General features: G+C 33.5%; 5 protein-coding genes across 5 annotated transcripts; 3 read left to right on the forward strand and 2 right to left on the reverse strand.

The window, feature by feature from the left end:
• Window positions 1-3,069: 3,069 nt before the first annotated feature.
• On the forward strand, window positions 3,070-6,030 carry LOC139882771 (methionine aminopeptidase 1D, chloroplastic/mitochondrial-like). The gene is made up of 10 exons (XM_071867046.1): window positions 3,070-3,205; window positions 3,379-3,448; window positions 3,560-3,788; window positions 3,967-4,128; window positions 4,254-4,295; window positions 4,391-4,462; window positions 5,064-5,143; window positions 5,245-5,342; window positions 5,700-5,747; window positions 5,885-6,030. The coding sequence occupies exons 1-10, from the start codon at window positions 3,070-3,072 to the stop codon at window positions 6,028-6,030; spliced, it is 1,083 nt and encodes a 360-aa protein (XP_071723147.1).
• Window positions 6,031-6,254: 224 nt separating this feature from the next.
• On the forward strand, window positions 6,255-11,063 carry LOC139882772 (uncharacterized). Its single transcript, XM_071867047.1, has 13 exons — window positions 6,255-6,277; window positions 6,938-7,277; window positions 7,381-7,482; window positions 7,841-7,921; window positions 8,113-8,222; window positions 8,307-8,442; window positions 8,620-8,718; window positions 9,003-9,108; window positions 9,212-9,645; window positions 9,719-9,895; window positions 9,997-10,194; window positions 10,569-10,892; window positions 10,971-11,063. The coding sequence occupies exons 1-13, from the start codon at window positions 6,255-6,257 to the stop codon at window positions 11,061-11,063; spliced, it is 2,223 nt and encodes a 740-aa protein (XP_071723148.1).
• A 4,412-nt stretch (window positions 11,064-15,475) lies between these two features.
• On the reverse strand, window positions 15,476-16,633 carry LOC139882773 (F-box protein SKIP23-like). The gene has a single exon (XM_071867049.1). It carries the CDS (start codon window positions 16,631-16,633, stop codon window positions 15,476-15,478), a length of 1,158 nt encoding a protein of 385 aa, XP_071723150.1.
• A 251-nt stretch (window positions 16,634-16,884) lies between these two features.
• Window positions 16,885-19,679, forward strand: LOC139882774 (uncharacterized). The gene is made up of 10 exons (XM_071867050.1): window positions 16,885-16,911; window positions 17,037-17,183; window positions 17,287-17,388; window positions 17,747-17,827; window positions 18,019-18,128; window positions 18,213-18,348; window positions 18,526-18,624; window positions 18,909-19,014; window positions 19,118-19,553; window positions 19,625-19,679. The coding sequence occupies exons 1-10, from the start codon at window positions 16,885-16,887 to the stop codon at window positions 19,677-19,679; spliced, it is 1,299 nt and encodes a 432-aa protein (XP_071723151.1).
• A 709-nt stretch (window positions 19,680-20,388) lies between these two features.
• Window positions 20,389-24,083, reverse strand: LOC139882775 (F-box protein SKIP23-like). The gene is made up of 2 exons (XM_071867051.1): window positions 23,994-24,083; window positions 20,389-21,111 (listed from the first exon to the last, which is right to left on the reverse strand). The coding sequence occupies exons 1-2, from the start codon at window positions 24,081-24,083 to the stop codon at window positions 20,389-20,391; spliced, it is 813 nt and encodes a 270-aa protein (XP_071723152.1).
• Between the last annotated feature and the right edge of the window lie 305 nt (window positions 24,084-24,388).

The following is a 24,388-nucleotide window of genomic DNA, read 5'->3' on the forward strand; positions in this document are numbered from 1 at the left end:
CAATATAATAAAATGTGTCATGTCAATATAATAAAATGTATTTGAATAAAATTATAAATGAAAAATACGTTTAAAATGTATTCTAATTTCTAACAACATCCTCAGAACTTATGTGTACTATTCATATTTTTTTAAATAATACTTAGATAGTTTAACTTAAAAATTTTTGGGATGCGAATAGAAAGAAATTTTTTTTAATGATGAGTTTCTAATAATTAATTACGGAAAGTTCTAGCGCTGATAATGACCAATTTTATTTTCAAATTAAAGGACCTAACATAATTATGAACCCATCCATGCTTTTAATTAACTAAAGATAAATTATAGACAACTTCACGTGGACCTTAGGTAGTGTGACACAGAAAACTATATAATATATAAAGTTTATAACATATGTAGTTTTCCTTCATTCCATTAATTTACACTTTTCTATTTGCATGGCAAACGTACGTTTCTAGCTTTAGTCTGAAAGTGTTTTTGCCTCTCATACTTTGTTTGAACCTTTTCTGCATATTATTTTCGGTCATTAATTAACTGTCATATTTTTTATATAAAATATTATTTTCGTTTTAAAATATATGTAAATTTTTGTAATATAATTTATATTAAAAAATTTATATCTATTTTAAGACGAAAATAATATATAAAAATTATGATATTTAATTAGAGATGAAGGTAGTATATATTAACTAAAAAAAGTTTCAAATGGGTGATCCATAGCTAATTAATACTTTCCTATCTAACAATACATGCTACTTTTCATATTATATCAAAATAAATTATTTTTATGTCTAATTTAAATTAAAATATGTTAAATTTTTTTCACCATCTAACTTTTCATATCAATTATTTAAAAAATATATTTTGAGAGACGGAATGAATAAATAACTTATATACGTTTATAAAAAGTTACATTTGGGTAAATTTGTGAGCATATATAGAATTAATTCAACGGAAAAAAATGGGTCGGATGCAAATTAGATGAGATTATGCCATCAAACTTGTTTAATTATTCCTAAGCCTTGGCCTGATCTTGCGGTTGTGGCTCACTACCTTCACTGATTTTTTTATTTTCTTTTTGAATATCTCTTTCACTGATATTATTTGAATATTTCTTCCGTTTTAGAAACTTGTCGCCCTCAAAAATCCTTTTTTCTTCGAGTTTGCCCTTAAAAACCTAATATAATCAGATAAATACTTTATTAAATTTTTTTGACCCAACTATTGAAAATGCTAATTCATAAGGAATCACTAAAATTCTATATATTTAAACTAAAATTCTATAATATAATTAGATAAATACTTTACTTGAAGGATTTAAAATTTCTCAGACATTTATAATAAAGTAATTTTATTTTTTATGAATCTAAAAATAACATATATCGAAAGGTATTAGCATGTGAAAAATACATACATACAAATATCATGTTATAGTAGCATTCGATCCCTACTAATGGACTTATTGAAGTCCATTATTGGTGGGTGCAACAAAAATGATGAATACATAATTAAAGAAATACATATATATTTTTTTTTCAATCACAATTTGATCAAATGGCTAAGACATTCTTCTTTCTCTTTAAAGTTGAAGGTTCGAATTTCGCTGAAAATATGTAAAAATATTAGTTCTTTTTTTTATATACGATCACATAATTAATTTGAATATGTATATATATATATATATTTTTGGAAGTACTTATGTAAGAAAATGGATTATTAACTGTTTCAATAAAAATAAGATTTAAGCATCAAGTTAGTGGTCGGGGGAATATTTCTTACAAGGTTACAAAAATACAATAACAATGATTGTCGACCCAAACTCCTAGAATTGCTAATTCAATTGTTAAAAGTTCAAATTAAAAAAGGCCAGAATTATTAATAGTATAGTTGTAAATTTGTAGTGTAGGGATAAATATATTATACATCTATGAACTTTTTATTTTTTTAACACTCGGCCAAAATTGAAAAAAAGAGCTTTAGATTTTGGTCTCTCTTTTAGGATAAGCAGTGCAGACTGCAGTGGTAAGGGGGAAGGAATTTCTTAAAGTTCTACGACTCTCCTCAAAAGGGAATGGGGGAAAAGAAAAAAAGATACTCAAAAAGAAAAAGAAAGGTTGAATGAAAAAAGACAAAAAAACAAACACAAATGAGGAATCTCGCTATATATATATATATATATTGCGGAGCAAGAAAAAATATTTCATGGGGTTAAAATTTTAAGTGGAAAAAGTAAAATATTTTTTGACGATTTTTTATCGTTCTTTTAGGGTTTGTCTTTATAATTGCACGACTGTTTTATTATAAAGGTGCAATTATATAATTACATAATTATACATTCGAATTATTTATGTCAAGTTTGGTTGTACACTTGATAAATTTATGAAGTTAAAATAAATTAATAGTATTATAAAAAACTATAAATTTATGTTTTGTTAATTTTTTAAACGTGAAGCCTCTGAGAGAAAGATATAATGCAGGGAAGCGGTATCTTTTGTCTTAATTTCATCCTGAAATATATAAAGATGCTTGAAGAAAATGTCACCAACATGTAAAAATGTCAACAACCTATAAAAATTGGTAAAAAAAAGTGTAGATGTACGTAGAACCATGTACGAATCCAACCACCATAATCGATGGTCCCATAAAAAGGAACAAAAGTCGAATCCAACCGAGTTATTTTGATTTCTTTTCGGTTGCAATATTTAAGAATGGGAGTAATGTTATTCTTGCAAAATTTTATAGTCAAATTTAACGTCACAATCTAAGTGTCAATAAACACATCAATTTATAAATGTGTTGAAAATTATATCGATCAATAATAACATTATACCTAAATTACAATATAGAATGTTGTATAAAGAATTTTATAAGAAGCACACCCAAAAAATTCGAACCGAACCGAATGGGCTGATAATATATTTAATTTGATTTCAGGCCCATATTTGGATATAGACTAGTAATAAAAAGGTTTGAAGCCCAAGGTCCACGAAATTTTCTGTAGATTTGATGAGAGAAAAATCTAGCGATAAACAACGGCCGGCACAGAAAGAGAGAGCTTGCTGAGTGAAAATGGCGACCGCTGCTTCGTCTTTGGAACCGAAACTATTGAATTCATTTGTAGGCTGCAGCGGCGGCGGAGGAGGAAGAAGCCACTTCATGAACACGGCTGCTCAGCCTCTTCACCAGCTCTTTCGTCACAATCCAGGTCCATTATTAACTTCCTTCAAGTGTAAATGTTCATATTTGAATTATAATGATTAATCATATTAGCTTAGCTAAGTTGAATAAGCTTTAGTATGATTGAGCAAGCGAGTTATCTGTTGTCATTTATTTATTATTATCTTGTTCGTTTGGTTGGTGGTTTCTCTCTACATACAGGAACCAAGCATTTGTCGATGCAATTATTGCGAACTTTCTCTGGTTTAACCGACCTCTTTTTCAATAGAAGGTATTCCAAATATGGCATGTTTGAGAATATAAATACTTGATTTATATGATATTATTGTGTAATCATGTCATATGGACTTCCATTTGATAGTTTTTGTGTTGAAATGAGCAGAGATGAGAATGAATCGCTAAACGGCAACCGTAAACGTTTAAAGCCTGGAAAATTGTCTCCTCGCCGTCCTGTTCCAGCTCATATAAAAAGACCTCCTTATGTAAATAACCCGATATCGCCTGGAATCGCAAGCGGACATGAAGTGCATGATTTGAAAGGGATTGAATGTATGAGAGCTTCTGGAAAACTTGCAGCACAGGTTCTTCAATATGCTGGGACTTTAGTTAAGGTAACCACGTGATGCTTATTTTTTATATAACTCTTAAGTGAAGTAAGCTAGATTTTTGCTATTCTGGATATTCTACTCATAACAGGGCATAGTCTAGTTAGCTTCCTTGAATAACTTATGTTATTGAGTTGATATAAGCTTGAGCTATAAAAAGTTTTGATTTTTCTTTTCTTGGCAGCCAGGTGTAAAGACAGATGAAATTGATGAAGCAGTTCATCAGATGATTATTGATAATGGGGCATATCCCTCTCCTCTTGGCTACGGTGGGTTTCCAAAGAGTGTATGCACATCAGTTAATGAATGCATTTGCCATGGAATACCTGATTCTCGTGCACTTGAGGTCCTTTTTAATGATAGTTTATTATTATTTTTTTTTATAAAAATTAATTCTTAGTTTTTTCTTTTTAATTTATGAAGTTGTTTACTTAATGCCTAAAGTCACTTGTGTTTCGTTTTCTTTTGCAGGATGGTGACATAATCAACATTGATGTCACTGTTTATCTAAATGTATGCACTTTTCATGGTTGTTTGTTACCTATTTCTGTAGTTTTCTAATAATCATTCTTTGTGGTCACTTATATAATACTACTCATGATGTGCAGGGTTATCACGGTGACACATCAGCGACTTTCTTTTGCGGGAATGTTGATGATGAAGCCAGAAACTTGGTGAAGGTATGTTAAACTTATTCTAATTGTGAAGTTCGTTCTACTCATCTGCGGAAGTCATGAGGCCAATTATCATAAGTTTTACAAATGTATTCGTAATTTCTATGTCTTTAGGCTAATTATCATAAGTTTTACAAATGTATTCGTAATTTATATGTCTTTAGTTTTATCATTTTTAGGTGGTCTATATGTTCCTTGCTTCTTCTAGAGCTAGAATTTTTTTCTTTGTCGTGAATATTTAATGAATGAAGTTTGTTTCTTTAATAAACGGAGGGTATGAAATTTAAATAGGAGGAGGTTAAAGATCAAAATAAACACTTATATTTTAGCTTTCCTTTGGTTTCAGTAAGGCTCGTCTCCGCTGAACATAACATTTTGTTTAGAAGGAAAGACAATTTTTGACAACTCAATGATAGCTATTGTCTTGTGTTGCATACTCACTTTAACATTCTTTTCTTTCATCTTGTGAACTTTGAGAAATTGTCTCATAAATTATAAATATTAGATGCAAGTGTTTTGTTTCATGATCATGTTACTGAATGATCTGTTCTGGTAGGCTTCTTGTTATTTTTCATGTGTAGAAGAATCATTTTGATATATACTCCAGGTAACTAAAGAATGCCTTGATAAAGCAATATCTATATGTGCGCCAGGAGTGGAGTACAAGAAAATTGGCAAAACAATTCAGTAAGGTTCTGTATGGTAGAACTTGAATTCTCCCATCTTATTCCCAGTTATTGTTTGACTACGACAGAATCCATGCTCACCCAAGATTATGCTTTCTGAAGTGACCATGCAGATAAACATCGTTATGGTGTAGTCCAACAGTTTGTTGGCCATGGGGTCGGACGCGTGTTTCATGCCGATCCAGTTGTACTGCATTACAGTAATTACTCTGCACCTATCTTTTTCTGCATTGATATATAAAGCTTACATGACTATTTGTTAGTCTTTCTGTGTTACTTTCGCATCTGTTTTTTTCTATGTACTTATGTCACCATTGAACATTCCAAAAACTGACTTTAATTTATCGAACTCAACATATGCAAGTATACATAATCCATCTCTGGATTATATATCTGCATTTTGTCCTACGAGTTGGACTTCAAGAATCCTGTATTCTGTTCATTCTTTTCCCAAGCTTTATACTCTTTGAGTCATCATCAACGGAGGACTTTGCTATATATTTTCCGAAATGTATTTCTTTATTTCAAGCTGATACTTGTAAATTCTGTTTTTTCAGGGAACAATGAGAGGGGTCGCATGCTTTTGAACCAAACTTTCACTATCGGTAATGTTTTGTCTCATATTTCTATGATATATGCATATGTTTTACTATAATTGTTCCAATGGTTGCATTCTTCTTGTTCATACCATAAATGGGTCGATTTTCAATATATATATATTCCCTTTTATTGAAATGTGCAGAGCCAATGCTGACAATAGGGAGCTTTAACCCGATCATGTGGGATGATAACTGGACAGTTGTTACGGAGGACGGAAGCTTATCGGCCCAGTTCGAACACACAATTCTTATTACGAAGGATGGGGCTGAGATATTGACGCAATGCTAAAATGTATCATTAGATTCCTCAAATTCATCATAACTGTAAAAGTAATATTTTTAGCCTTTAAAACTTGTTACTTCTTCTTCTTATTTTTTGTTTCTATTGAAAATTACTGTATTATTATTATCTTTTCATCAAGAGTCTTTGGGACAAATATTCCAATGAATTGAGTTTTCTAAAACCGCACGGGATAAGTCGACAACGACTTTATTCTATTATTGTTACAAAACATGGAGAAGATCGAAGAACAAACGTAATTATAGTTGGTAACTTGTTGTAATCAGTCTGTCATTCAATGTCTACTACTGACTGGTTAAAATACCATAAAATCAGATTTTATTATTTAGCTAAATTTCGTTTCAATTAAATTTTTATTTTTCTTAGTAGAAATTAAAAATTAAATTATAATACTGTAATTTATAAATTAAAATAGTTAGATTTAATTTTTAAAATATATATTTTGCATAAAAGAAAAGGAGTGGAATCATTCAACAAAGATTGAAAAACATTACTAAAATTATATGGAGAAATTTTTACATGCACCTTGTAACACGTCATCTTTATCCACTCTATAATATTTTAAAATAAATTCCTCTCTCAAATGAATTACCATATCACATATGTTTGTAGTAAGAAGATAAAAGTAAAAATCTAGAGTAGGGTTCAAAGAGAAACATGCAAGTTCTTTATTGTTTGTTTGTACGGTGATGTAAACGAAATTACCTAACACGTGGCGGAAATATGAGCGTCCTAGATAACTTTTGTTTCTTTCTCATTTTGACCGCTCATCGCCGCTTTTCCTGGGCTTCGAACAAAAGATCTCAACACGTCTCTTCTTCTCCAACCAAACAAACAAATAAAGTAAATATATATATATATATACACATATTATTAAAACAATCTTTTTCCCGAGAAAATCAAAAATGGACTCTACGCCTGTGAACTGGGAAGCTCTGGATGCTTTAATAATCGATTTCGTCAAATCAGAGCGTCTCATAGAAGACTCCTCATTAGCTTCATCATCTCCACCGTTATCTTCTTCTTGTTCCAATTCATCTTCGTCTCCTTCAATCACTTCTCCTCCTTCTGCTTCTTCATCATCATTATCGTCTTCTTATCATTCGAGGCTCATCATTCGCCATATTAGACGGTCCTTAGAGGCTGGCGACATTGACGCCGCCGTTGATCTCCTCCGGTCACACGCTCCTGTCATCCTCGACGATCACAGAATCCTCTTCCGACTGCAGAAACAGGTGATTATAAACCCAATACATGAAATTGAACTGATTATATGGGTACCGTTAGTTTTTGATTGGTGAATTGAGATTTTTTTCGCCGTTGTCTGGTTTTTTCTAGAAATTTATCGAGCTGCTGAGGAAAGGAAGTATAGATGATCGTCACTCGGCGATCAATTTCTTGAGGACGGCACTTGCTCCATGTGCTCTTGATGCTTATCCGGTATGCCACTATTCTCATTTTCCAGTTTACTTTTATCATCTTGTATTGAAATACAGTGAGCTAAATTACCTGGGTTATTACTAGTTCTATACTTGTTTGAATGATATTGTTGAAATTTGGTGGCACCCATATCCTTTAATTGGGAAATGCCCCGGCTGGGGAGAATGGGGATTTATCTTTATTTTCCACATGGCGAAAACCAAACGCAATGGAGTTTATATAGTAGTATTTTTATTTCTTAACTTGAAGTTGTTTGCTGTTTCATTGTTTCAAGAGCTCTATCATCTTTCTTCTAATATCTGAAGTTACCGTCTTCTTGTTTTGGTTTTAACTCTCTTTTTTTTGTCTTGTCTTCAAGGAAGCATATGAGGAATTCAAGCATGTTCTTCTTGCTTTCATATATGACAAAAATGATCCTACATCTCCAGTGGCAAATGAGGTACTATGCCACCTTTATCTTTGTTTATATAAATAATCAATTGAGAATGTGGATATAAATCCGTCCTCATTCATGGCATTCAGCGAACTAAAAAGTTGACAGTTGTCATGAGCATGTATAACGTGAGACGTTCTATGAGTAGAGTGCTTTGTCCTTTTTCTAAAATAGATAGCGTGTTGTATATTTTTCAGTGGGCTGAAAAAAGGAGGTTTGACCTCGCTGGCTTGTTGTCCTCCGTCTTAAGAGCTCGTTTACATGCATATGATCCAGTCTTTTCCATGACGTTACGTTATTTGATAAGGTAATCATCTTTCAACATAAGTCATTTTGTGAATGTATAGTTGTGTGCGCTTATTTCTCACTTTGGTCTGCCTGATCTGTGCAGCATACACAAATGGTATTGCCTTCGTCAAGGGATTTGCTCACCCATTTCTGATCTTACTGAAAGATTGCTCCTGGAAGAACGTGATCCTCCTGCTACACCCGAGGAAAGTTTGTATGAAGCACCTCCATTTGATGAGGTAAATCCCTGGAAAGAAGGAGAAAATGAGATTTCTCGATATAGTATTTTTATTATCAACGGGTATCATGTGAAAATAATGCCACTGAACTTACCTTCATCCGATGATGCCAAGCACAAAAGAGTCTACTGCTTTTTATTGTTTGAAGAATTTAATCTCTCCTGTGTAATGTTTCAGGTGGATGTACAAGCCCTCGTACAAGCTGTAGAACTTACAAGACAGGGGGCAATAGATAGCTTGAGATTTGCCAAGGGAGATTTGTTTCAGGCATTTCAGGTTATTAAATATTTTCCATTTGGGCTTTTACTTAATAATTCTTTCTGTGATGTTTTGTCGAGGAGGCTTGAGGCTCTTATGATATAAATGTGGTGCCTTTGATGTCCACTGTTTAAAATTACAGAAAGTAATCCAAATTCATTTGTGAACCAACTCCAACCTAGAGTTGCATCCTTGGTTTGGCTCGTCTTTCCTCCTTTTCCCTGGGAATATGTGCTTGTGTGGCAGCTGCAGCAGTATGTTTTCCAACAAAATATTTACCCACGTATTTTACATTTTTGCAGAATGAACTGTGTCGAATGAGACTGAATGTTCCCATGCTTGACGAGCTTGTTCATGAATACTGTGTTTATAGGGGAATCGTGGACTTTGGTTTTACAACCTCTTCTGGTAATTATTGTATATGTTCTCATCATTCTTGATTGCTCCCCCCCACATTTTTCAATGGTGTCTAAGCTAGTTGTAAATTTGATTGTCTTGTTAACCTTTTCAGCATCTGCAGCACATATTTATTCTGAAAATCCGAAAGCTACCCAGCCAGATATTGCGGTTTGCTCGTCAATTAATAGCACCATTGATTTGGATCTCGGAATTAATAAACATTCCGACGGTGAAGCTTCTATCTGTAACACCCATCTGAATGGGTCACATGGATGTAACGCAGATGTGACTAGCACACAGGGCACCGATGTTGTTCGATATGCCTGTGAGTCCACAGAAAACCATGAAGATTGTAGCACGAGCTGGTCCCATTGGCGTGTAGATCCAAGCATTCTCCAAAGAAACCGGAGCCATGGATCTGGGGAAAGGAACAAACGCAAGAGATGGAGGGGGAGAGACGACGACCTTGGTACTCCTGACCATTCTTTTCCTGGATACAACAACGGGGAGATTATGTCGAATACAAATGTAGCAAAAGAACAAGAGGTGTTTGTTATTTGCTAGCCATTCAATATTATTTCTATTGGTATTTGATAACTAAAGGTGGAGTGTTATACAGGATTATGGAAAACAATGCCCTCTTGACATCAACAAGAAGGCGGATAAATATGAATTGCTGCTTTGGATGAAGGATTTAGCTAGTAGAGGTATGGCTGCAGAGGTAGTCGAAGAAGTTAATGCTTTAGATCCAAACTTCTTTGCCCAGAATCCTACTCTGCTTTTCCAACTTAAGCAGGTAAATGCCAGCATCGTCATACTTCACATGGATTGGAAAGTCTGGAAGTTAGTTTTCATGCTGAGTTCTGATGATTGCACAACTTATTTTTAATGGTTCAGGTTGAATTCCTTAAGTTGATGAGCTCCGGTGATCATTCGGGTGCTCTAAAGGTTGCATCCTCCCATTTGGGTCCATTGGCAGCTGGTGATCCTAACTTGCTAAAGCCCTTAAAGGAGACTTTATTGACGTTGCTCCAACCAAATGAATACGATTTGGACAGAAGCTTGCCATTACATGCACTAGCTACTTCCCTCCAGGTTACAATTTTGTACTTTAAAAAGATTTTGATGCTCGTCTCTTTCCATTCATTTTATGAAGTTGAAAGTTTTTGCAAAAGTATGACAATCAATAGATCTCTATAGGTAGCAATGAGTGACGCTATAGTATCATGATTGACGTCACTTGTATAATATATGTATTGTAACATAGTTTGTGGTGGTTGTGGAAAATAATGCACGTGCCTGATGTACTCTGAACTGTCGACTTTACGAATTGAGCCAATTTTCTCTGTCGGCTTTTGGTTTGCACATACTTGAGCATGTTTATTCAGATATTTGAGATTCTCTCTACATATAGCATCCTGTTTTAAACTTAAATCCATAGATTCTTATATATGCTATCTTTGTTATAGGTTGCAATTGGTAAAAAGCTTGGTATCGAAGAACCGCAGCTCATAAAGATTGTGAGAGCTACCCTTCACACACACAATGAGTGTTTTAAACTTCATATGTGCAAAGATAGCTTTCAAAGTATGTTGCAGATTGATTCATTGAGAGAAGGAAATGCAACTTTGCTTTCCTCCATGTCAAAGTCGATCACAGATAGTAGCACTATTAATGCTTCTTCCCAAGTTACAATATCTTCAAGCACAAGGACACCAGAAGATGGTAGTAGCCCTACTCAAGTGTCTTCTGGAGATCTCGGCTGTGATGAAACTGCAATACTCAAAGTCATGGTCAGTTTAGCATATTTTCACTTTTATTAACACAATCCGGTCAAGTCTTGATATATTTCGACTTTGGGATGATTGCAGGAATTTCTTGCTTTGCCAAGAGCTGATGCCATCCATCTTCTGGCTCAGTATAACGGAAATGCTGAAACTGTCATCCAACAAATCTTTGCATAGGCTTGTGAACTGAAAACTGATTTATTTGTTTATTTTATCCCTGAACAATTTTTTCATTCAATTTACGTCCCATTGTACATTCCCATTCGCACCTAAGTACATACCAATACTACCTTCTCCTGTAAATTTAAATGGCCAGAGTGTGGACATCTCTGTTGAGTTTTGTTGGTATGTAATCGAAACGATAGCCGAATAGCTAATACGACAAGTTGTGGCAAACTATAGAAAATACCAATAGTATGAATTAGTTAGGTACTAAGGTTGTCGTTTGAAGCTTAATTCTTTGTCGAAATAATTACTGTATGTAGCTTAAACTTGAAGCTACATTCATGCTATGGAGATTTATATGGTGTTTAATTTTGGAAAATGAGCGTACGTGTTATATTCTATTTGTTAGGCACGGCATGGTCTTGAGAGAAATCGATCCAACAATTAAAACCAATACCAACTAATCTACTTCATAACTTAAAAAAAACAAAAAAAAAAACTAATCTATTTCATGTAATAGTGGCCCATTTTGTTTTATGATAATAATAATTTATAGTTACTAAATTTAAAATGAACAATTAATATGTGCCATACTAGATGTTTTGGTCACAAAATGATTGTGAAGCTAACCTCCTCTAAATTCACAAAATATTTGTCTTCATCTTCTATAAATAACAACTAGTTTTTTTCATATCATACGATTTTCAATTCAATTAATTACAAGGCATATAGAGCTAGCTATAATGAATAATCGAGCACAAGCACCTCCTGCCGTGGAGATGGTGGTTTGCAATATTTGCAACCACAGCTATCCCAAGGACAAATTGAAGACCCACAAACTAGAGAATCATCTTTTCAAGTCTAAGTGTGGAAAGGAGAAATTCAATTCCCTAAAAGAGTGCAATGAGCGCTCATTTGGCTGCAAGGAGTGCCAGAATATCAAGTGAAGTGATCAAGTGAAAGAATGAGAAGATCTTTGCAATATTTCCCTTCCTAATTTTTTTTCCCTAGTATCTATGAAGTTAAAGTTAAAATTAACTTAATAAAATTACAAAGGTTTGATGAAACTGAGTTATGATAATATGTAACATTATATAGTTGGTACCTACTATGGAATGTTTGTGTGGTCAGTGTTATTTAGTTTAATGATCAAAGTGTAAGTTTTTATAGTTGAAGGACCTATATGTATCCATTATTTTTATAGTTACGATGTGATCAACAAGACAAGACGAGAACAATGAATGGTACGGATTCGAACCCACGTCTAAAAAGTTAAAACGAACTCAGTCTATGACTGACAGTAAATAAATAATTGACTCGTCACATGCAGTTTTTTTAACAACAAATTCAATGTTTCAGGTGCTATATTGGGGTCATTGAATTTTAATGCTATATGTGAGTCATTGAAGTTCAGGGTTTTAATGGAAATCAAGAAACAGACTAAACTTCTAGCATATTCAACAATTGGTCCTCCAACTTAACAAGTCAAGGCTGACGTCCTGACCATGAACAAGTAGAAGCATTTTTATGTTTTGGTCCTTCAACTTCTGTTCCTTTTATATTGACGACCTTGACATTATTTACCAAGCAACCTAATAAATTCAAATGATACTTCCGAACAAGATAGCCTTCTTAGAATCCCTGCAACCTACTTTCAAAAAAAAAAAAGAATCCCTGGAACCTCGAGTCAATAATTCCGGCATTGACCGGTGATGTTGGACTTTGACCGGCATTGACCCACGAGGTTTGACATTGACCATTCTCACCACAAATTCTTCATTTTCCTGTTTTAAGGACATTTCCAAAATGAAACCAAATTTAAATAGCCATGGGATCATCATACTAATTAAGGTAATGATAGATTCGGAAATTGGCGGTGATGGTCCGCCGTGAGACCCCTTTTCAATGGATGCAATTAATGGTCACGTTTTGACTAGCAAGAAAAATATATAATAGGAACGGAAAACAATATATAGCATAGATCATTCCAAGCAAAGGGCCGTAAATATTCATGAAGATTGAAGTTAGAGGGCAAATTAAAAATTTAAACATCTTCTATTTTCTTCATATTAATAATATAAATAATAATGGTTTATGTAGCGCCCACTTTCTAACCCCATGTGTCGGGAAGGAAGTTGGTGCCACTTGTGCTACGTGCTGATAAATAAAGTACATATTAACAATAAAGTATTCATATTATTACAATATGACACACATAACATGGTATCTGTTTAGCGGAAACATAAAACATAATATATTACAACACACTATTATGAAAACGACGTGATAGAGCCCTATATGTCAGAAAATGCCACGAGCCCCACCTTATTCGGATAGTAGGATAACACCTGAGATAGCTGCTACGTACTAGATAGTACTACTGATCAACCTGGAAAAATTAAATTTTCGTGGAAAACGTAAGCTTACGCTTAGTGAGAAGTACTATAAGTTCATTTAGTTTTTATACGAAAATATACTGAAATTACTGTAAATTAATAAACATACTGATTTAAGAAAACATAAATTATAACTATGCACGAGATGTTCGAAAATACTAAAATAATATCTGAAAATATCTATGAACCCATATCAGTGAAAAACGATAGGAATTACTGATGTAGACGCGTTCTACATAGTAATCCCTTGCCTACCATGTGGTATTCAAACGCATACCGAAACCAATCTAGACATGAGGCCAACATCTAAACTGGCGTACCATCTACGCAGACCTATAAACGAGGAATCACCTGAGAGGACCTAGTACTATTGATAATAAAAACGTGTGTAGCTGGGTTCGTATATATACTTATATAATAAATCTGTAATTATATATATATAAAACATGAACATTAATTACTGAATGCATGAGTTTTTTTTTTAAAAATCTGAATTTTATTTTGAAAGTCTCCAGGCCATCTACGACTATATAGTTTTCAAAATAATTATGTCAAATATTTAGAAATCGTAAAATCATAAAACATGCAATAAAGGGTTTGGCATAGTAATGAAAAACATTATATATATATATACTTGCAACATACTGAAATGAAACTATAATACAACTCACAGTTTTTATCGTAACCGTATTCCTTGTCTCGATCCTCGCGAACTATCGACCTAACGATATCAATAATTTCATTAATTCTAATGGTTAACGTATAAATAAAATTATATATATACTATCATACGTCTAACGTTAATATTTTCTATATACTGAATTATTTAGATTATTTATTTATTTATTAACATGAGTTATATTTCAATTTAATTTAATCTAATCTTTATTAAATTAATTCCTTATGATTTATTAAAATACTTATGCAATAGAAAAATATTTTTCAAATGTTACAAAATATCCCAAATATTAAATAATAATATTATGTCATTTTATATAATTTTATAAATTAAAACGGAGCTTAAATATTTTTAAAAAATATTTAATTACATTTTTATCATTCTTATTAATCCAAAATTGTAAATAAAATAAATCTGTTTTCCAAAAATTCTGAATTTTTGATATGTTGTTCAAAATAATATAATAAACTTACTTTAAAACTTCCATAATTTTTGGATGAATAAAAATGATTTTATTTGGTTCGGAAAATAATTATATTACTTTAATATTAATATAATAGCTGTTGTGGCAGATTGGTATTGTATGTTTTCTCTACTGTTTTAAGTCAATTAGATAAGCTTGGTTGACTTGTTTTATTGTGTTGTAGGAGATGTCAAAAAGAGATGAAGCTTAGTTAGCTTTCATGGACTGTTTGTGGGACATTTTGGAGAGGATGAGGCTGCCGGCTGGTAAGGCTGCCAATGGAGATATTAGGTGTAGGTGTTATTAGGAATTAGTCATGTGTAGTATTAGGGTATAGTACATATGGTATGTAGTAGTAGTTTTAAGGTATTTTGACAAGTATGTTGTATGTAGTATGTAATAGTAGTATAGGTATTTATATACATGTATATGTAAAAGATTTCATATTTGTATATAGTATGTATTATTCATATATATAGTTGTATGTATAAGAGACTTGTGATGGCTATTGAAATTGTACCAATGGACTTGTAATTATTTTTCAATAGAACAATTCCTAAGTGAACATCTATAGTATATATGTAATTCCAACACAAATTTCTATTTAAATTTCGTTATTTAAAACCGAAACTTGACACGTAAGTAACGAAATCAAAAATAACATTTGACGTGGAAGTCAAATGGAAACGTGCGTTAAAACGATAGTATTATTCATTCGAAAATCGATTACACGTCGACATCAAGGCGCGATTATCAAAAGGCGCGATTATCAAAGTCGAAATTTTCTAAGTCGTTACAGTTTATTACAAGTTCCTTAATAAAAAAAAGGTACTAATTAATTACTCCATATAAATCAACTTACAAAATCTACTCAAATTAATTTGGACTAAATATACCAAATTGGACTAGAAAAATAAGAAAGAGATTGACCACTATAAAAAGGTTCTATCTTTTTATCTTCAAAGTTGTATACACCCATGTCCGAACCACTACCTCTTTTTTCAGTGTAATTCAGACTATAATCATCGGTAAAATAAATGCAATTGCCTTCGCATCCGTTCATATTTGATGCGGATAAAGAGAAGGAAGCGCTCTGGCCGACGAACAATGCATGATCATCCAAACTCTCAATCTTCACGAACTCATACCCAGTTTCTTCATCCTTTATCAATTTCAGTACTTCAAAAGATCTTGTCATTGTCTCTGGATGAATGGTTCGATCATAACTATAACTACGACATATCATGAGTAGTTCTCCAGATAACTCGACAAGGTATTTTGTAGATAACATATCTAGGTAGCTTGGAATATATGCCACATGTGTAACTATCGAAACATCCCGATCATCAATACTGCAAGCAATAACATCATAATGAGCGTTAACAGCATAAAATCTGTTCCTACAGTAAATAATGTCTGAAAATGGACATCGCCGTACATATGATGGCATTACAACATCAATCCAAGCTTCGTGCCCCGATCTAGTGAAAGTCAAGAAACCGTATTCACCGTATATCATCATAACAACACAATTTGGATTATAATGCTGAGCTTCTGAATTCCAAGGATTTGAAGAAACAACAGCCTTATGGATTGCAATTCTGCGAATCTTCTTCGGCTTACAATGATATGGATACATCGGTTCAACAAACGCGGTTTCAGGAGGGAGATTTACTAGACGTTTAGAGAATGGATTTATGAGCTTAATTTGCAAGTCAAGACCTAACGTCAAAATCCAACCGAAACCGACACCGTGACATCTTTGGCGATTAGTTTGCGGCAAATTCATGTAATAAGTTTTTCTATCTAATAAACTGAAAAAACCTCGTTTATTGTTACCTTTATTACTATAGAGACCAAATTTACTTCTCTCGGCAAGCATAAGCAAAGGAATATCGGGGGAAGTTTTAACGTTACGGAATAAATGAACAGTAGATCGCCACGACTTGCAGACAGCCGCAGCTGCAACGAGATCGTTAGCTAATATCAACCGTTTCACTATGCTTAGAAGAATGTCCGACGGAATATTTGCCCACATTTCCATCTATAATATGGATCGACGACGCGATACACAATGTGCATATACAAATTTATCAAGAAATTAAAATATATACCGATAGTGATTGTGAAGTTTGATTGATATAAAGAAGATTGAAGCATGAATTTATATCGAAGAATTATATAGAAATAGGAATTTGACTGTTGCCAAATACTATTAGGAATCTAGAATATGGCTAATACTATCCAAATCCTAATATGAATAAGATTTTTAATTAATACTATCCAAATCCTAATATGAATAAGATTTTTAATTACTGCTCCGTAATTAACAAACCTAATTAATTGTCGGAAGATTCGATTTTTATTATTAGTTCAAAAAAAAAAATTGCGTCTTCAGAGTGTCCGTTAGAAGACTCGTTAACTTTTGGAGACGATATCTCTAATAGGCGTCTTCTTATCATTCAAGGCTCATCATTCGCCATATTAGACGGTCCTTAGAGGCTGGCGACATTGACGCCGCCGTTGATCTCCTCCGGTCACACGCTCCTGTCATCCTCGACGATCACAGAATCCTCTTCCGACTGCAGAAACAGGTGATTATAAACCCAATACATGAAATTGAACTGATTATATGCGTACCGTTAGTTTTTGATTGGTAAATTGAGATTTTTTTGGCCGTTGTCTGGTTTTTTCTAGAAATTTATCGAGCTGCTGAGGAAAGGAAGTATAGATGATCGTCACTCGGCGATCAATTTCTTGAGGACGGCACTTGCTCCATGTGCTCTTGATGCTTATCCGGTATGCCACTATTCTCATTTTCCAGTTTACTTTTACCATCTTGTATTGAAATGCAGTGAGCTAAATTACCTGGGTTATTACTAGTTCTATACTTGTTTGAATGATATTGTTGAAATTTGGTGGCACCCATATCCTTTAATTGGGAAATGCCCCGGCTGGGGAGAATGGGGATTTATCTTTATTTTCCACACGGCGAAAACCAAACGCAATGGAGTTTATATAGTAGTATTTTTATTTCTTAACTTGAAGTTGTTTGCTGTTTCATTGTTTCAAGAGCTCTATCATCTTTCTTCTAATATCTGAAGTTACCGTCTTCTTGTTTTGGTTTTAACTCTCTTTTTTTTGTCTTGTCTTCAAGGAAGCATATGAGGAATTCAAGCATGTTCTTCTTGCTTTCATATATGACAAAAATGATCCTACATCTCCAGTGGCAAATGAGGTACTATGCCACCTTTATCTTTGTTTATATAAATAATCAATTGAGAATGTGGATATAAATCCGTCCTCATTCATGGCATTCAGCGAACTAAAAAGTTGACAGTTGTCATGAGCATGTATAACGTGAGACGTTCTATGAGTAGAGTGCTTTGTCCTTTTTCTAAAATAGATAGCGTGTTGTATATTTTTCAGTGGGCTGAAAAAAGGAGGTTTGACCTCGCTGGCTTGTTGTCCTCCGTCTTAAGAGCTCGTTTACATGCATATGATCCAGTCTTTTCCATGACGTTACGTTATTTGATAAGGTAATCATCTTTCAACATAAGTCATTTTGTGAATGTATAGTTGTGTGTGCTTATTTCTCACTTTGGTCTGCCTGATCTGTGCAGCATACACAAATGGTATTGCCTTCGTCAAGGGATTTGCTCACCCATTTCTGATCTTACTGAAAGATTGCTCCTGGAAGAACGTGATCCTCCTGCTACACCCGAGGAAAGTTTGTATGAAGCACCTCCATTTGATGAGGTAAATCCCTGGAAAGAAGGAGAAAATGAGATTTCTCGATATAGTATTTTTATTATCAACGGGTATCATGTGAAAATAATGCCACTGAACTTACCTTCATCCGATGATGCCAAGCACAAAAGAGTCTACTGCTTTTTATTGTTTGAAGAATTTAATCTCTCCTGTGTAATGTTTCAGGTGGATGTACAAGCCCTCGTACAAGCTGTAGAACTTACAAGACAGGGGGCAATAGATAGCTTGAGATTTGCCAAGGGAGATTTGTTTCAGGCATTTCAGGTTATTAAATATTTTCCATTTGGGCTTTTACTTAATAATTCTTTCTGTGATGTTTTGTCGAGGAGGCTTGAGGCTCTTATGATATAAATGTGGTGCCTTTGATGTCCACTGTTTAAAATTACAGAAAGTAATCCAAACTCATTTGTGAACCAACTCCAACCTAGAGTTGCATCCTTGGTTTGGCTCGTCTTTCCTCCTTTTCCCTGGGAATATGTGCTTGTGTGGCAGCTGCAGCAGTATGTTTTCCAACAAAATATTTACCCACGTATTTTACATTTTTGCAGAATGAACTGTGTCGAATGAGACTGAATGTTCCCATGCTTGACGAGCTTGTTCATGAATACTGTGTTTATAGGGGAATCGTGGACTTTGGTTTTACAACCTCTTCTGGTAATTATTGTATATGTTCTCATCATTCTTGATTGCTCCCCCCCACATTTTTCAATGGTGTCTAAGCTAGTTGTAAATTTGATTGTCTTGTTAACCTTTTCAGCATCTGCAGCACATATTTATTCTGAAAATCCGAAAGCTACCCAGCCAGATATTGCGGTTTGCTCGTCAATTAATAGCACCATTGATTGGGATCTGGGAATTAATAAACATTCCGACGGTGAAGCTTCTATCTGTAACACCCATCTGAATGGGTCACATGGATGTAACGCAGATGTGACTAGCACACAGGGCACCGATGTTGTTCGATATGCCTGTGAGTCCACAGAAAACCATGAAGATTGTAGCACGAGCTGGTCCCATTGGCGTGTAGATCCAAGCATTCTCCAAAGAAACCGGAGCCATGGATCTGGGGAAAGGAACAAACGCAAGAGATGGAGGGGGAGAGACGACGACCGTGGTACTCCTGACCATTCTTTTCCTGGATACAACAAGGGGGAGATTATGTCGAATACAAATGTAGCAAAAGAACAAGTGGTGTTTGTTATTTGCTAGCCATTCAATATTATTTCTATCGGTATTTGATAACTAAATGTGGAGTGTTATACAGGATTGTAAAAAAACAATGCCCTCTTGACATCAACAAGAAGGCGGATAAATATTAAATCAAGAAACAGACTAAACTTCTAGCATATTCAACAATTGGTCCTCCAACTTAACAAGTCAAGGCTGACGTCCTGACCATAAACAAGTAGCAGCGTTTTTATGTTTTGGTCTTTCAACTTCTGTTCCTTTTATATTGACGACCTTGACATTATTTAACAAGATATTCTTAGAATCCCTGGAACCTACTTTCAAAAAAAAAAAGAAAAAGAATCCCTGGAACCTCGAGTCAATAATTCCGGCATTGACCGGCGATGTTGGACTTTGACCGGCATTGACCCACGAGGTTTGACATTGACCATTCTCACCACAAATTCTTCATTTTCCTGTTTTAAGGACATTTCCAAAATGAAACCAAATTTGAATAGCCATGGGATCATCATACTAATTAAGGTAATGATAGATTCGGAAATTGGCGGTGATGGTCCGCCGTGAGACCCCTTTTCAATGGATGCAATTAATGGTCACGTTTTGAGCAAGAAAGAATATATAATAGGAACAGAAAACAATATATAGCATAGATCATTCCAAGCAAAGGGCCGTAAATATTCATGAAGTGTTAGAGGGCAAATTAAAGATTTAAACATCTTCTATTTTCTTCATATTAATAATATAATAATAATGGTTTATTACAAGTTCCTTATTAAAAAAAGGTACTAATTAATTATTCCATATAAATCAACTTACAAAATTTTACTCAAATTAATTGGACTAAATATACCAAAGTGGACTAGAAAAATAAGAAAGAGATTGACCACTATAAAAAGGTTCTATCTTTTCATCTTCAAAGTTGTATACACCCATGTCCGAACCACTACCTCTTTTTTCAGTGTAATTTAGACTATAATCATCGATAAAATAAATGCAATTGCCTTCGCATCGGTTCATATTTGATGCGGATAAAGAGAAGGAAGCGCTCTGGCCGACGAACAATGCATGATCATCCAAACTCTCAAACTTCACGAACTCATACCCAGTTTCTTCATCCTTTATCAATTTCAGTACTTCAAAAGATCTTGTCATTGTCTCTGGATGAATGGTTCGATCATAACTATAATTACGACAGATCATGAGTAGTTCTCCAGATAACTCGACAAGGTATTTTGTAGATAACATATCTAGGTAGCTTGGAATATATGCCACACGTGTAACTATCGAAACATCCCGATCATCAATACTGCAAGCAATAACATCATAATGAGCGTTAACAGCATAAAATCTGTTCCTACAGTAAATAATGTCTGAAAATGGACATCGCCGTACATATGATGGCATTACAACATCAATCCAAGCTTCGTGCCCCGATCTAGTGAAAGTCAACAAACCGTATATCATCATAACAACACAATTTGAATTATAATGTTGAGCTTCTAAATTCCAAGGATTTGTAGAAACAACAGCCTTATGGACTGCAATTCTCAGCCTTTGGTGAGCCTAGTTTTTGAAACCAGACCAAGTTACATGTTACTGTCGAATTTTATTTTTGATCGCATGTTACCTTTATTTTAGTTATATACTACGTATTATCAGAAAAAACTATTAAGTTGTAAGTTAATAGTTAGATTTTTGGAATGAGTTGTAAGTTAGATTTTTCACTATTAAGTTCATGTTAAGACTGTTTTCACAATTTGTCAAATCCTATATTTGATTGTTGGGCCAATGGATTCCATACCTGATTTCTTTTCATTATTTATTTATGTTAATATGTGTTTGCAAGGCTCTCTTTTTGTTTAAAATTTTTTTCTGGTTGTTGGTCACCCTATTTCCAATCATACAGGGGGATATGATTCAAGCCGATATCGTTCAAAAACTTTTTCCAAGATTTCGTGAAATTTTAAAGGAAGGGAAATGTTACGTCCTGTCTCACTTCAAATTTTCCGCTGGTTTTAAAAGTTTTTTTTTTTCACCGGTAGGTTTCGGCTAAACATTTGTGTTTCTGATAATACTGACAATGCTACGTTCATTCTTTTTGAGCGTGAGGTTGTCTTTAATATTGGTAAAATTATAGAAGAACTGAAAGAGACTCTGGTATATTTAATTAACTTTTCCTTGACTTTCATATGTTATTTTGTTGGATTATAAACTTATTATGTCTTTTTATGTCTTCTATATAGGGTTTTCAATGGGAAACATTTCCTGTTCAATTCAATGTTATACTTCAAAAAAAAATTATTTTCACCATCAAGAAGAACAACTTTAATATTGACAGGAATAGTCATGTTTATACCGTCATTAGGATGACAAATAGTAATGAGATTCTGGCTAGGAAAGGGTTGCCACTGCTTTTGATAAGGTTAAATTTATTCTATTATTCTTTTGTTGTCACATGTATTCAAGATTTATTCAAATTCATTTCTTCTCTTTACTTATAAGTAATATGAACTCAAATCTATTTTGATTATTTCATTACCATAGGGATCAACAAGTGACGCTGAACCTGCTAAAGCCAGAAGATTGGATAAATATCCAAATATCTCACAGGTTCGCATTTAATTTTTGTATTTACCAATGCTCTAACTAGGCCAAGATATCTAGGATTCCTGCAATAGGTGCAATCTAATACAATTTTCTGTTCATGATATATACATTAGCAACCTGCTCTGTTGCTGCCTTTCACATTTTTCTCATTAGCTTCTAATGGCCACCAAGGGCAATATTATGTATTATTAAACAATCTTTTTAGATGTAAAGAAATTTTTCTTATTAACCAACCTTACTGATGACAATGGAAAAGATCATACCCAGAGATCAATAGAAGTTAGTACTATTTAAATAAATGCTGAATTATTGATATTTCTATTTCTGGTGTACTTGATCGTCCAAAATAATTGTCCAAAGTGAAGTTGGAGCTTAGTTTTGATGAAGATAATTGATGTGCCAAGAACAAAATTTACGTGTCCAAGATAATTGATGTGCCAAGAAGAAAATTTACGTGTCCAATATTCTCTTTTGTTTAAGATAAAATGTGTGTCTAATATTAGCATTTGTTTAAGCTAAAGTGTTTATATATATTATCTTTTATGTTTTACTTAAGTTAAAAAAAAGCATCGAAATTTTTCCTTATTTAATAATGTAGATTCCCATACTAGCATTTGTTTGAACAAAATTATTTATATATGATCTTTTATGTTTTTCTAATATTTAAATGATTTTTCCGTTTCTTGGAACATAGGTTATCATCAAGGATGATACTTGGCTGATGGAAAAGTTCCCTCATTTAGCATACATGTTTGATGACAAATCACATGTCCTATTTATAGGATATTTTTGCACACTCTAAACAATCACCCTAGATTTCAGTATTGTGGGCAATGTCCTAACTGTATTTTCTTTCTTTCACATGTCACTGCATGGATGGTACTTTTTATTTTTCTTCATTTTGTAACGATTCTTCCATTCATAGTTTCAACTTCATATTTACGGCGAGTTACCTAGAATGGCATAAAGTATACATTTAAAATGTAAGCAAGAATTTATACTTTTTTACATATCTGTATCATCCACATCAAAAGTTTCAATAAACCAAAAGTTTTAGTAACTGTAACTATAGCATATATACAACATCACCTAACCTTATGATGATGTTTTGGAATATCGGTTCCCGTCTTCTCAACTTCTTTCAACAATTTTGTTACCGATATTGTACCACTTTTGGTCCTGGTGAATCCTAGAAATAATTTATGAAAAGAACATGAAATGATGGCCAAAAAAATGTGAAAAAGTTAATATCTAAAATAAGAACTTTGAAGAGAGATGTCATTTTCTGCTCATATATATATATATAAATAAATTAAAAAATCAGCTACTAGAGCATAATTTAACATAAAACTGACAGCATGGAGATAACAAGAAATTGTGCACGCTTTACCTCTTCATTGTGTGCAGCTTTGACATTCAGCTCCTTCCTATCATGGTCTTGTTGAAGCTGACTTACTTATACATATGGGAGGAAAACTAAATTAGGTATTATGTATTGAACCCGACAAGTGGATTTATATGTTAATTTTCAAAGACAACATCAATGCATAGTGTCAAATAACAAAAACATGAGATTACAACTCCAAAATCAGAGCCTTGACAAATAAACATAGAGCTAAGATATGATGACAATGGTTTCTCTACAGCTTGTTTAGAATATATGGAAGACTTTCACATTGATTCAAAAAAATTTGAAATATCTTTCCCTCAAATAATATCTGTATTTGTTATACTAGTAAACCTGGACAGTGCAATAAGATTATATGAAGCAACAACTTGCAACATATGCACACATGACAATTTCAATAATTCATTTCAAAGTTTGAATAATCAAGTACCACAGTAGCATGCTCCTCTTGAATATGCAGTAAATGCTGCCTTGACTCTTCTTTGCACATTGCCAGTCTATCATTGTAACTTTTCTCCATATCTCCAACAACCTTGTCTGCCTAAAATTGGTGCTAAAATGTGGCTGGGTGAACGGCTGGCAAGTAGTCCAATAAATAATCCTACTTTGGGTCTATGCTACCTTAATGGTAAAATCAAGCTTCCACTTCTTAAAGAACCTCCACTCTATTTGAAGAAACTTTTTTCAGAAAAGGTTCAGACAGCCGAATTTTTTTTTAAAGAATATACGTTTCTACAATAGCATGTTTGCATTCACATCTATGGGAGGTAAGTAGGATAGATAACTTCAGAAAGGCTGTGGACCGTATATCTTTAGACTAAATGG

The sequence above is a fragment of the Rutidosis leptorrhynchoides genome, unplaced genomic scaffold, assembly GCF_046630445.1.
Source record: "Rutidosis leptorrhynchoides isolate AG116_Rl617_1_P2 unplaced genomic scaffold, CSIRO_AGI_Rlap_v1 contig307, whole genome shotgun sequence".
Lineage (NCBI taxonomy): Eukaryota > Viridiplantae > Streptophyta > Magnoliopsida > Asterales > Asteraceae > Rutidosis > Rutidosis leptorrhynchoides.